This window comes from Esox lucius, chromosome 22 (genome assembly GCF_011004845.1).
Source record: "Esox lucius isolate fEsoLuc1 chromosome 22, fEsoLuc1.pri, whole genome shotgun sequence".
NCBI classification, from domain to species: domain Eukaryota; kingdom Metazoa; phylum Chordata; class Actinopteri; order Esociformes; family Esocidae; genus Esox; species Esox lucius.
The window spans coordinates 10,205,689-10,218,303 of record NC_047590.1 but is presented as its reverse complement, the minus strand read 5'-3'; the positions used below and the strand labels follow the sequence as shown (position 1 = coordinate 10,218,303).

General features: G+C 41.6%; 1 protein-coding gene across 2 annotated transcripts; it reads right to left on the bottom strand.

Annotated features, from left to right (window-relative positions):
• Positions 1-49: 49 nt before the first annotated feature.
• Positions 50-12,404, bottom strand: si:ch211-161f7.2 (retinoic acid-induced protein 2). 2 transcript variants are annotated; one of them, XM_010886467.3, is made up of 3 exons: positions 12,286-12,404; positions 1,920-2,673; positions 50-1,838 (listed from the first exon to the last, which is right to left on the bottom strand). In XM_010886467.3, the coding sequence occupies exons 2-3, from the start codon at positions 2,581-2,583 to the stop codon at positions 595-597; spliced, it is 1,908 nt and encodes a 635-aa protein (XP_010884769.1). In that variant the 5' UTR covers positions 2,584-2,673; positions 12,286-12,404; the 3' UTR covers positions 50-594. The 2 variants fall into 2 exon arrangements, with proteins under 2 accessions (XP_010884769.1, XP_010884770.1); XM_010886468.3 differs by lacking the exon at positions 12,286-12,404 and adding an exon at positions 12,088-12,215.
• Positions 12,405-12,615: the final 211 nt, after the last annotated feature.

Below are 12,615 nucleotides of genomic sequence, written 5' to 3'. Positions count from 1 at the left end.
AAGTCTCTCTTTGCCATATGCTTATTTCTGTGTGAGAAACCATCTAATATTGAATTTCTCTCTCAGTACTTTATTCCTGTAACAAGTAGAGGGAGGTCAAGATCTGTACCAGTCTGTGTTGGTAAATGGGTACTTAAACATGAACATTTTCTAAGGTAAAAATGTAAAACAGGTACAAATACAGTTACAACACTAGATCCACAAATTGTCAATCTCTGGACACAAAGAGATAATGTACATTTTAAGCAAACAAAATGTCATGAAGATTGTCCTCAACTTTCTGACATAAATGAACTCGACCAATGTCTCAGAATGCATTGTAATTTCTATTAACCAGAAGGTTTGAACCTCAGGTCCTGTGCGCTCCACAAGACTGAATTCACCTGTGAAGTTAAAGCATTGGCATTAGCCTAAGCTTGTGGGCTAACACAGGTTTATAGGTCTCATCAACACTTCCTTTATGTAACATTTACAAAGTCCTTTAACAGACACTCTTATACACTTCATTTTCTTTGCTTGGGGATTCGAACCAGCAAACTTTTGATTACTGGCCCAACATTTTAACCACTTGACACACAGACTAGTCTAACTTCTCTACTTCCTAGGGAAGAAGGCTGCAAGTCGTTGCTTCTTGAGGGGTAGGATGTGGATCTCCTGTGAGCCAACCTTCTTCAGTTTGATGGCCTGCCTGTTCCTGGGGACATTGGGGTCTTTCTGCTCCACGTGGCCCCTAGGTAGCGGTAGAGCACCGTAACACTGCTGCAACAGCGCCCCAGTGTGGCCGGAGGCCTCCTGCTGTTGTTTCATAGACAGGTTCTTACTGGACACCCCAGAGAGAGACTTGATCTTCCCACAGAAGATTGCGGTGGCGGGGATCGCATCTTTGACAGCCACAATGACTTTGGCCGTTTGCGACGTGTGGAAAATCTCAAAGTTTGAGCTACTACTACTACTGCTGCTGCTGCTGCTAGACTTGGGCTCGTTGTTCGGGCGGATGCTGCCACTGCTTGCTCCTTCCACTACTGCCCACTGACGCTGTCTGCTGAACTCTACGTGGGTTAGGCCGTTCAGGAGGTTCGGGTGATGGAGGTGGAGTTTCTGAGAGGAGTCGGCGGGCCGTAACAGCTCCAGAGAAACGGCTGCGGTGCCCTCGGATGCAGGGCGGCAGGCTGTATGAGTCCTCTTGAAAGGCGTGTGCCAGTCCTGGGACGAAGGACGCTCTTTTCTACTGACGGCCTGTATGCACGTTTGTTTCCTGGCTACAGACAAGTCAAGAACTGTGTCGTCTTGTTGTTGAAAGGCCACTTCCTGTTTCGGTTGGATTATGGGAGGGGCTTTTACTGATAGGTCCAACACCTCCCCTTCCGGGACCATGGCAACAGAGGGCAGGGCCGTCACAGATGATGGAGGATAAATAGCCATTATGTTGCTTTCCGTGGGAGGGCCTACAGTTTCATCGGAGTTAGTCTGTGTGCTTTTAGTCGCCACTACGGCTGGTTTAGGGCGGTCAGTGAAGGCTTTGGAGTCTTGGCTCTGTGGCACGGGAACAGGGATGGGCAGAGGAATGGGCAGGGGCACGGGGAGAGGGACGATGACTGGGTACGGGACCAGCAGAGTAGCAGGGGGCACCAGGGGGGCAAGCGGGGAGGTGTATGGGTATGAGAGAGGTGGAGGTGGTTGGGCCGGAGGTAAGGGGAACGTGGCTGAGGGGAAGGGGTCCGTCAGGGTGGGTCCTGCTGGGTGACAGGAAGCGGTGGCGGGATTATTCTGGGTCTGAGCGGAACACAGGTCCTGTAGGAGGGCAGCGAAGGCGGGGTTCTGGAGGAGGGCGTGGAGACCTAAGAAGGAATGGAGAAATATTAGTTTTTTCCCCAAAAACCTGCATAAAGTGTTGAATGACTCCATGCTACGGCTTTTACCTGGATCCTGAGCAAGGCCTCCGGGGAGTTTCTGATCTAAGGATGAAGGCTGACAGAAGGCAAGTGAAGCCATGGAGGAGTTCTGGGTCTGCGTCTGACAAAGCAGATTGAGATTGTTCTGGAGGAAGGACAGAGAAGGGCAGGCGGGCGTCTGCTGTAGCATTGCTCCCATTGGGTTTAGGTGCTGGAACACCTGCTGCTCCAGTACCAGTGGCAGTGAGAACCCAGTGCCCAGGGAAAGGGGACCCTGGTGGGTCAAGAGGTAGGGGGGGATCCCAGAGGAAGCAGTTCCTCCAGCCATCTGTTGGAGCAGGTGGATGGGCATCATCACAGGACTGTCCCCGAGACAGAGAGGCTGAAGCATGGTGGCGGACACCTTCAGCGCCATCCCCTCTTGGGCCTCCGTGTTGGGGCTGACCATGTTGGCGGAGGGGGGGGGTGGAACAGTTACCATGGGGCATGGGGGTGGTCTCTTAGCCCGCCCCGGAGAGCCAGTGTTGGACGCGTCATTGGTGTTCAGCTGGGTAATAGTGTGATCTAGCTTTCTGATCTCTCCTAAACCAGAACTGCCTTCTCCTCCCCCTCGTCCCCCTCCAGTATTTGCCCCATTCTGAGGAAAGTCGGCTACATTCTCTGAGCAAAGATCCTCCATCTTCTTTTTCATCAAAACCTCCACTGGAGTCCTGGAGTCACTGAAGTCACTGGAATGTTAGCTTAGGAGAGCCATGTTTACTCAGCGTTGAGATGTCACAAGCTGGGGGGGGGGAAAGAAAAGGGTGAGTTTTAATGAAGTGGAAAAATATTGGTCATTAATCAGAACTAAACTTGGCAAGCAAGCAAGGTAAATAAATTGAAATTAAGTTGAAAATATTAAGATTCAGTGTTTACTCCTTGTTTATGTTAATGAAAGCAGAGTAGAGCTGGAGCTGCATGTCAGAATTGCCTCCTGCTGTGATTTAATGAAATACCCAACCCTGGGGACAAACTGTAGGACTTAACTTTGAGCATAAATGACACTAAGTTCAACTTAATATGAACCCTAAATCCTTTGTAAATCCATCTAGTCTTTCCTAAACCTCTCGATATTTTTCCTGAACCTGCTAGCAGCAGTGAAGGAGGAGGACAACCACCCAAAAAAAGCCAATGCCATGATACCAACATGTCTATTGCAAACCTTTTCCCTGTAGGCACAGACCAAGCAGGAATGTAGTTTCATAACAGTCATTTTAGCATGTTTTTCATAGAATTGTCATACATGAACTTGCAAGTAACAATTTCATTATTGAGTCTGCATTTTTTGGTTCTCAAGTAATAAAAAAAATAAACTGGTATATTCACAGTCATTCCTTAATAATGCAGTAGTCCTAAAACAGATTTCAGAATACAGAACAAAAATAACAATGAGGCCTTGGAATTACCATAAACTGAGACTGGAGCATTTTTAACAGTCCACCACGGTTGTTTTTTTAAACCAGAAGTCTGGAAACCCATCACACTAATTTAGATAAGTATGATTCTGTGATTAGATACGTCATTTACCAGAAAAAGAACAACTTCCCCCTACAACTATGCTTTCCGCCTTCTTCATTAGATTTAGTTGTTTGTGACGGAAGCTTGTGCCTTCAGCTTAGCCTGGTCCCTCTATTTGTTTGTGCCAATTAGTGGACAGAATATCAGAATTGGCCTCAATAAACGCTGGCCAGCTGTTTACATGTCCTGAATAACACAGCTTCCACAGAACGGGGTATCTAGGACAATTTATTTAGCATCGGAGTGATCTCTGTCAGAACAAAATAAAGCAAAACAATAAAACAATCATTTGTTGTACAATGCTCATCTCAACCCTAAAAATACATTGTATTTCAAAATAGAGAATATGTAATTTGTCACATAATGTCTCTTAATTTAGTCTACTCATGGGAATAGAAGGAAGTACAATTGGTACTTATCACTTATCTTTTTATCATTTCTATTTATTTGTATTTTTTGGCAAACCTTCACCTCAGAAGCATCCACTAGAGTAACATATCATTTGACTTCGAAATACAATCCCTTGCTGACAGAAACCGTTCCAAAAACATATGTCAGTATATCAACACAGGATCAAGTTCACTGGCAGCAGCCCCCCAAAAGATTTGTATTGTGAGAGAAAGACAAGCAGGGTGTTATCTAGTCCTTGAATGTCCCTCATGGTCTTATTGTGTCTTTTTCTTATCAGGTCATCCTGACACAAAAACAATGAGAGAAAGAGAGACAATATAAAGCCTCACCAAATCATCCCTTCCAATGCCAGGCCTGCATGGTTAGCCTAAATATATGCCCATCTGAGACAACCGATTCAGCACCTCCCCCCACATGACAAGGATCCTACAACATGAATAAAGGACGTCTTTTCTCTGCTTTGCTCTTCTCTCCTGCACAGCGGGCCGGAGGCGCAGTGGAAGAGGTTTTTAAGCTGAAGGTAATAGGCCATATGTAGCTGTTTAGAGGGAAGCTTTTTATTTTGAAGGGTTGGAGGGTCCCGTGGTGAATTGTCTTTGGAAAAAACCTTGATGCCAAATGATGTCTGTTCCAACCAGCGGCCCCTAATATGCTGCTTAAATGATGTCTGTTCCGAGTACCAGGCCCTAATACGTTGCTTAGTGATACGTACCAAATGACAGCCGATTTCCTACACAGCACACTACTTTTGACTGTGGCCCATATGGATGTAGTGCACTTTAAAGGGAAAAGGGTGCCATTTGAGACACACATTACATCTCTCGTTGTTCTGTTGATCTCCTTTCTAGACAAAGTGGTTGAACTGCATTATGCCCAGCAATGTAATGAAAGAAAGGAAATGTGGAATTGTGTATAATTCATTGTGATTACAGGTCAAATCCTTCAGATGCACAAGGATAGTTTTCCCCCCAAATTAGAGTTTCTTGTTCTCAGTTTATTCAATATCCACGTCCCTCAAATAACTCAATATGCTGGTTTTATTTTGTCTTTCTTTACAGAGTACAAATATTCAAAATAAATTCTCTCTTAGCGCTAGTGTATACCCGTCTGATTGTAAGTTTTAACAACTGTGAGATGCATTTCATTTTATGAGCGCCACGTTTTCACAAACCTGTCTTTAATTTACCGTCATTCTGTTGACTCCCCTGGACTTGACTGGGACTGGGACAGAACTGAGGTCATCAATAATCAAGAGTATGAATTTAAGCATTTGTTTAAAATCCGTGGTGGAAAACAAACACATGCTTTTAATGCTACCAGAACTACACACAAATGCACATGCTTCAATGAACACACACACACACACACACACACTCAATCAAACACACACAGATTTGGAGCTGCAATTTATTGGTCTGAAATCTATTAAATGGTCTGCCAAGAACTCTGAAATAAATCTTCAATAAAGGAGAAAGACTTATAAATTATAATACCAAATTTGGAAGCGCTACAAGCTTGGTCACCGCTTCAGGAAGGTGATTTATCTTTGAGAAGCAAAGAAACTCTGGAGCACATTAAAAGCAACACATTTCCCTCCAGCTCAACACCCCAAACTCCTGCTTCGAATAATGACTTGTTGTGCATGTATTTATGTAACAAAATCTTCCACACACACACACACACACACAAATCAATGCAGCAGTGCTAGGCTGCACTATAAGGAATCTTGGAGCCAATTACTGTTAGACTGATGTTGGTTACCCAGGATAGAATTTAATTGTCTATTTGTCAAAAAACATGGGGTACAATCAAAATGTGGACAAGGCCAGGATGAATAAAAAAAACATGTTAGAACTGGGTATGAACAGAACTTCAGATTGGACAAAGGCATGACAGGGACTGATTCCTGACAGATGCCCTTGTTCAAACCTTTTGTCCTTTACTCATTCACATTCTGATTGTGCCTTACATTTGCAGACAAGTGTAGTCAATTAAAAGACACTGTGATCTCACTGTAATCTGGTATTGTAAGTGTAAACAGGAAAGATCAGATCAAGCTCAGGACCGGATCACAGGGTTAGGGGTTGTTTCTGGACATGGCCAGCGTCTCTACTCGACTACCCATGTTACATGTTTTCCATTGGTTGTTAGACATATTGCTGGGTGCAAAATATTACAGGAGATATTATTTGAGAGTGAGCTGGTCCATGAGTTGCTGTTGTAGCTGCCAATCTATACTGTTGTCATGGCAACCCATGGGCAGCACAGTGAAGCAGCAGAGGTAGCAGCAGCCATTTTGTTGGCAACATGGTAGGGCTCATCTAAATGTCCATGGTAAACATGGTTTGGTTGTTTATCAATGTTGCCTGCAGTCTAAATGGTTTCCTGTGATCTAGTGTGTTGTCTGTGATCTAGTGTGTTGTCTGTGATCTAGTGTGTTGTCTGTGATCTAGTGTGTTGTCTGTGATCTGATGTAATATCCGTTATCAGATTTTATTCCTGCGATCTGAAATGATGCCGGTCATCTACTGTGTTGCCTCTGATCTAATGTGTTACCTGTGATCTAATGTGTCGTCTGTGATCTGAAGTGTGGTCTTTGATCTGATGTAATGCCTGTGATCTGATGTTATGCCTGTGATATGTTGTGATGCCTGGGATCTGATGTGTTTCCTTTGGTCTGATTTATTTCCTAGGTTAAATCTCCCATTCAACAGCAAAAGAACATAGCACAAGAGAACATAAGAGCAAAGCAAACCAAAAGCTGCCAGAAAATATTATAATATAACACCACAATATCACAACACAACACAATTTTACATTTTCACTATATAATTTGGTGACCAAATCTAAGAAAAGAAAGTTTGTAATAAGTGACATGCAAAAGCAAACTACATCGCTAATTCTAGAGAAAGAACAAGAAATAGTAAGGAGTTGAAGGGAGAAAATGTGAGAAAGAATGAGAGCGACAATGACAGAAGAAGCCTTTACGCTTCCTGAGGGACGCGGTTTGCAAAATCAGAGATTTCAAAACTTAAAATCACAAAATGGCATGTCTTCAACCCTAAACCTCAGAAAGTCTGTCATCCTGCAACATTTCTCCAATTTAATGGTACACATGTGGGAGTCTGTGTAAAACATCAGGAACAGGGTAAAATAAGCTAAATAGGGGTTATCCCAAATAATGCCCTATTCCCTATTTAGGGCATTGTTTTCAATAGGGTCTACTGGGTCTGAAATACACTGTCCATGAGTTTGAGGCATAGCTGGCGTTGAGAGAGCAACATGACAAGGCTGTAATGGATGAGGAATGTAATCCTACAGCAGAACCAATCATTATGAACAGTTTGGAGAGCGCAAGGCCTTGAGGTCGCTCAGTTTGTACCCATTATCAGGCCAATCTAATAACAGTTTGTGTGTATCCAGTGCTGATGGTTAAAATGCATACTTTATAGCTGACTTATCCTTTTCAGTACATAGAGTATTTAAGGTTACTTCCACAGACCCAGATTAAACCTACCCCTACATACCAGACCTGAAGGTTCGCATTCGATATTAAATATCTAAATTACATTTACATTTTATTGTCATACATTTTTAAAGAAGATTAGTTAGATTTTGGAATGTATGTAGAAATACACTTACAAAGTAATAGAAAATACTAATATACACAGGCTCAAATAAACATTTGATACAGAGTATTCGAATATTATCTCAAATAACTCTGATTACTCACATAGTTGTTTTTTGGGGGTCTTGGTTTAAATATTCAGAAAAAAAATGTAAATAACAAATACCTAAATACACATGTATTTCAGGTTAGTCATGCACTAAACAAGATATTAAGAATAGGTTTAGGCTAACTCATTAGCTTAGATGGCCAGCTAGCATGTCATTGTTTAAGAATAGATTAGGCTTTTCACTTGTAAACAGTTATTGAATGCAGACTCTGCTCTGATGGCTGTGCTGGGGATTACAGGCATTAAGTGTGTTCTTGGTCTAGGCTGTGAGTGAGTTTATTCACAACGTGTTATGTCATTTTTAACTGAAGCAGCGCAGAGATGCTCTGCTGGGTTATATATAGCATCAGCCCCCTAGTCTGACTCACAGAGGACACTAGTTCACATCGGACCATATTGTCTCTGCCACATTTGTCTGATCACATTTTAAAGGGTTTCCCAAACTTGGAATTGTGGCTTTACAGAAGTGCACTCATTGGTTTCAGATAATCAACTCTTCATCAAGCTTTAAGTATTTGAATCAGCTGTGTTGCACCAGCAAACCGGAACCTGCAACATGTTCAGAGTCTGGTTAATGAAAAGAAGAATCTGGCATTGACATAGCTGCTTGGAATTCTTTTATAGAATATGTGAAAAATGTCAGCCCTCTACCAACCATGTGGAGGATGGACTGAGTTAGATGTCGGAGGGTAAGCAATCAGATGTGAGGCGTGTAGTTCCTCTTTAACACCTTTACCCATCACTCGGGTCAACAAAATGCTTGATTTGAAAATCCACGTCTTTTCATTGTCTATACTCATTTGGGATCAGCAACTCCATCATAAGTTTGATGAAAGGCCAGTCTCCTCAGCAATGTTTGGGGATAAGTGGTTTTCGCCTCACAGCAGAGCCGGATGTGCATCATCTCTGTGAAACTAAGTCATTTGTTTACAAGGATTAAGTGTTGTGCGTCTGGAAGTCAAAGTCAGCAACAGTGTGCAGAAGCTTGCTTGAGTAAACTGCCACCTCAGCATTACAGTAAAGGCAAACATACAAAACCTTATGGTAAGAACTAACATCACCAGTAAACTGCCATCTCAGCATTACAGTAAAGGCAAACATACAAAACCTTATGGTAAGAACTAACATCACCAGTAAACTGCCATCTCAGCATTACAGTAAAGGCAAACAAACAAATCCTTATGGTAAGAACTAACATCATTAGGTTGTGTGTCAACGTAATTAGTTGAATGGAGTTCACCTGTGTGCAATTATGATGTTTCACATCATTTCCGGATAAATACACCTGTCTCTGAACGATCCCACTGTTGATAAGACAAATTCCAAAAGAGAAACCACATAATGACGACGAAGGAACATTCAAAGCCAATACAAAATAAGGTTCTTGAAAAGCACCTTTAAGTGGTAGGATATAAGAACATTTCCAACTAATTGAATATCCCCCAGAACCCAGTAAAGTCCACCATTAAAATATAGACAGAACAGGGCGAATCGTGAATCTGTTTAGAACAGGTGGTCATTAAAAACGAAGTGTCCGAGTGAGAAGGTCACTAGTCAGGGAGGCCATCAAGAGGCTTACAGCAATTTTAAATGAGGTATAGTCTTCCACGTCTCAGTTGGGAGACACTGGGCATATTACAACAGCAGACTGGGTGCCTTTATGGGAGAGTGGCAATAAGAAAACAACTCACGTCAAATCTTGGCTAGAGTTTGCCAAAAGGGATGTGGGAGACACTAAAACAAAGTGGAGGAAAATTCTATGGCCCGATGAGACCAAAATAGAGTGTTTTGACGTCAACGCTAAGTGCTATGTTTGGCGCAAGCCTAACAATGGCAAATCATGCTGAGGACACCATCCCTACCGTGAAGCATAGTGTTAGGTGGTGATGGCCATTCGAGGCTTCATTACCGTTCTTCTAGCAGCAAGATATTATGCTAGCAGTGCTAACTCAGATTTTCCTTTTCAAAATGAAAGCCATCATTGAAATATATAATGTAATATAGTTAACAGTCTAGTCTGTACATTTTATGTTTAATGTCCGTTCCAAAGTTATTCTTGTCTGTTCTTTTTCACAGACTAGATTGTTTACTATATTGCCTTATACATTTCAATGATGGCTTTTATTGTGATAAAGAAAATCTGAGTGCTGCCAGCATAATATCCTGCTGCTAAAATAACGCTAATGAACCCTTGAATGGCCGTTACTAGTGTTAGGAGTCATGCTTCTCTGCACCAGTCCCTAGAAAGCTTGTGAAGGTAGAGAGGAAAAGGACGCATCCTGGAAGAAAACCAGCTGAAGTCTGCAAGAGCCCTAGGACTTAGGAGAAGATACATCTTCAAGCAGGGCAATGACCCATAACATGTAGACAAAGCCACACTGGAGTGGCTTAAAAACAAATAGGTCAATGTCCTGGACTGACCTAGTATAACCCTGGACAGAGCTTGAGCAATTTTGGGGAGAATGGTCAAAAACTGTCCAGATGTCCAAAGCTGGTAGAGTCTTATCCAAATATACTCATGACTGTAATTGCTGCCAAAGATGCCTCTAACAAATATTAAGTGAAGGGAGTGAATACTTATGCAATTAATTATTTTCCATTTTGTATTTGTAATTAACTTTGAACAATACTTTTGAGGGCCACTTTAGGTCAAAGAAATTCCAGGGTCTGTAAATGAATAATGACCTCAGCTTACTGAAGGCAAAATCTATAGTAGAGTAGCCATGCACTGTTGTGGCAATTACATAGATCTGCTTTAACCAAATGCCACTGGTGGGGTAATGGGTGTGAAGAATAGCACCAAAGGGGTACAGCTGCCAGCCTTTCATAAAAGGTAAATGGGCCATGGCCTATGCCAGCTAGCACAGCCAGCGTACCCAATGGAGAACAACAGTAAATTCCATACCAAGTGTGTGTGTGTGTGTAGTAATGCCTTCCACATTTCTCTCTGTCTCTCTTCACTTTATCTCCCTAAAGGCGAGCTCCGCCCTTGTTTCGTTTTCACAAAACAAGAGAAGAAAAAAACATTGTAGTGCCCAAATTACTGGTGTTTGTGTGAATCTGTGTGACTGTGTGTGTGTGTGTGTAATATTTCGACTCTCTCTAAACATCTGCATATAATAGAAGCATTTTTAAAACTGGAACGGAGAGGACCACCATTTGGCAGGAGGAAGTGGCTTCATACTATGTGTATTCTAGTTTCAAAATAAACAAAAAATACCAAAGCAGGCTATGGTCAATACTCTGTCCACTCTACCAAGTACTGATACCTACGGCAGTGTTTTGTGAGGACTAAAACAAATCACTGATTTAGAAATCAACGTATTATCTGTAGTCAGTCACAACCTATCAATTAAAAAATATATATATTATCCAGGCCACATTAGGCCCACTATAGTTATTGTCTGAGGATGGGTAATTTTTTTTCTAAATGTGTTTAATTGTTATTGTTATTTTATTCACACCAATATCTTGATATCCAACAAAAAACTATATGCCATCTCAATGTCTGGGGTGCTAAGGGACAGCCTGGTAGAAGGCCTATCCTATTCATCCCATTGTCTTGAGTCAGATATTGGTTGGGCCATGAGAATTAAGTATGAGTGATTGGAATCTGACTTAAGACAATAATTGGATCCTGGAGCCTTCAAATAAAAATCAAACATTTTGTATGTGGCACATTTTGTACAGGGGTTGCATTTTCAAAGTGCCTGAAAAAATAGAATATTTAAAAGATTTATTTTTAAATAAGGGGGAAACAGATAAATTAGATTATTTTTTTTGTCATCATGATGATTGGGTTATTCTAATTAGACAAGAGTGTGGATGGCAATATATTGTGTACATCTCCAGAGCTGTCATGTATGATTACACATGACACACATCCGTCTAATCATGTCCAAAGAATGGCCACCCAAGGGCCTTTACTGTCACATCTAGTCCCAGCAACACAGCTGTTGGGGACATGAAGCTGGACCTAATATACTACAGAGTCTGTAGAGGGACACATAAATTATCACATGGGTCTACACTAAATCATTAAAAAGTCTTAGATAGGTTGGGTATATATATATATTTATATTTTACCCTAGGCCTACATATGTAGAGGCCTGAGTCATCATAGGCTGTTCAAAATGTAAACTGATAACATTATTTACTATGTCATTATTTGTAAGAGCAATGGTCTGGTTTTCCTAAAATAATAATAATAATATTAAGAATGGTTATGGAATCGTTGAGCAAATAAATAACTTCTACAAAATATATATACTCGTTTCTCAATATTATGTATTTAGTTTTTTTTTTAGGATCCCCACAAGCAAAAGCAGCAGCTCTTGGATCCACACATAGACACAAATAACCTATACGAAGGTATTACCGAGTGATTGTGACCCGTTATTTACTGATGTTCCGACAAATATTATGCGTGAAGACTCTGTAAAGCCTATTACATTTTCCCATCCAATTACAAGGCTGTAAAGGTGACTTACCTTTGATAAAAGATCGCGTGTAGAACAATGCAATCATGTGGAAATTGGTGTCATTAATTAGGTTAAATGTCTCATGCTATCATTTTCTTCCCTTCTCCAAATACGAGCTAGCCTTGCTATTCCGACATGCAGTTTCAACAAAATACCCTTAACGACCGATCGTCATTGAAATTGAATTAGGAACAAAGATGACATTACCATGTAAGAAGAATCCGTGATGCAGATATACGCGATGTTCTATCGTCATCGCCCCGATGCTACAACGTAGAGAGCCCAAACCCCTCGGCTTCTTCCCGGGAGAGGTAGTCCTGTGACAGCGAGACTGCGCGCGCAGATAGAATCCTCTCTCCGGTAGTACAGTATTTTGACAGGAAAATGCGGTCCTCCCCCTGAGCTCGCGTTGACTGTGCGTTATGCGTAGTATTAAGAAAACAAGCGTTTTCTTCCATTCTATTTTCATTCTATTATCATACTCTAATCTATTGTGACAAGATAACTAATCACAATATATATTACCTTATATTAGGC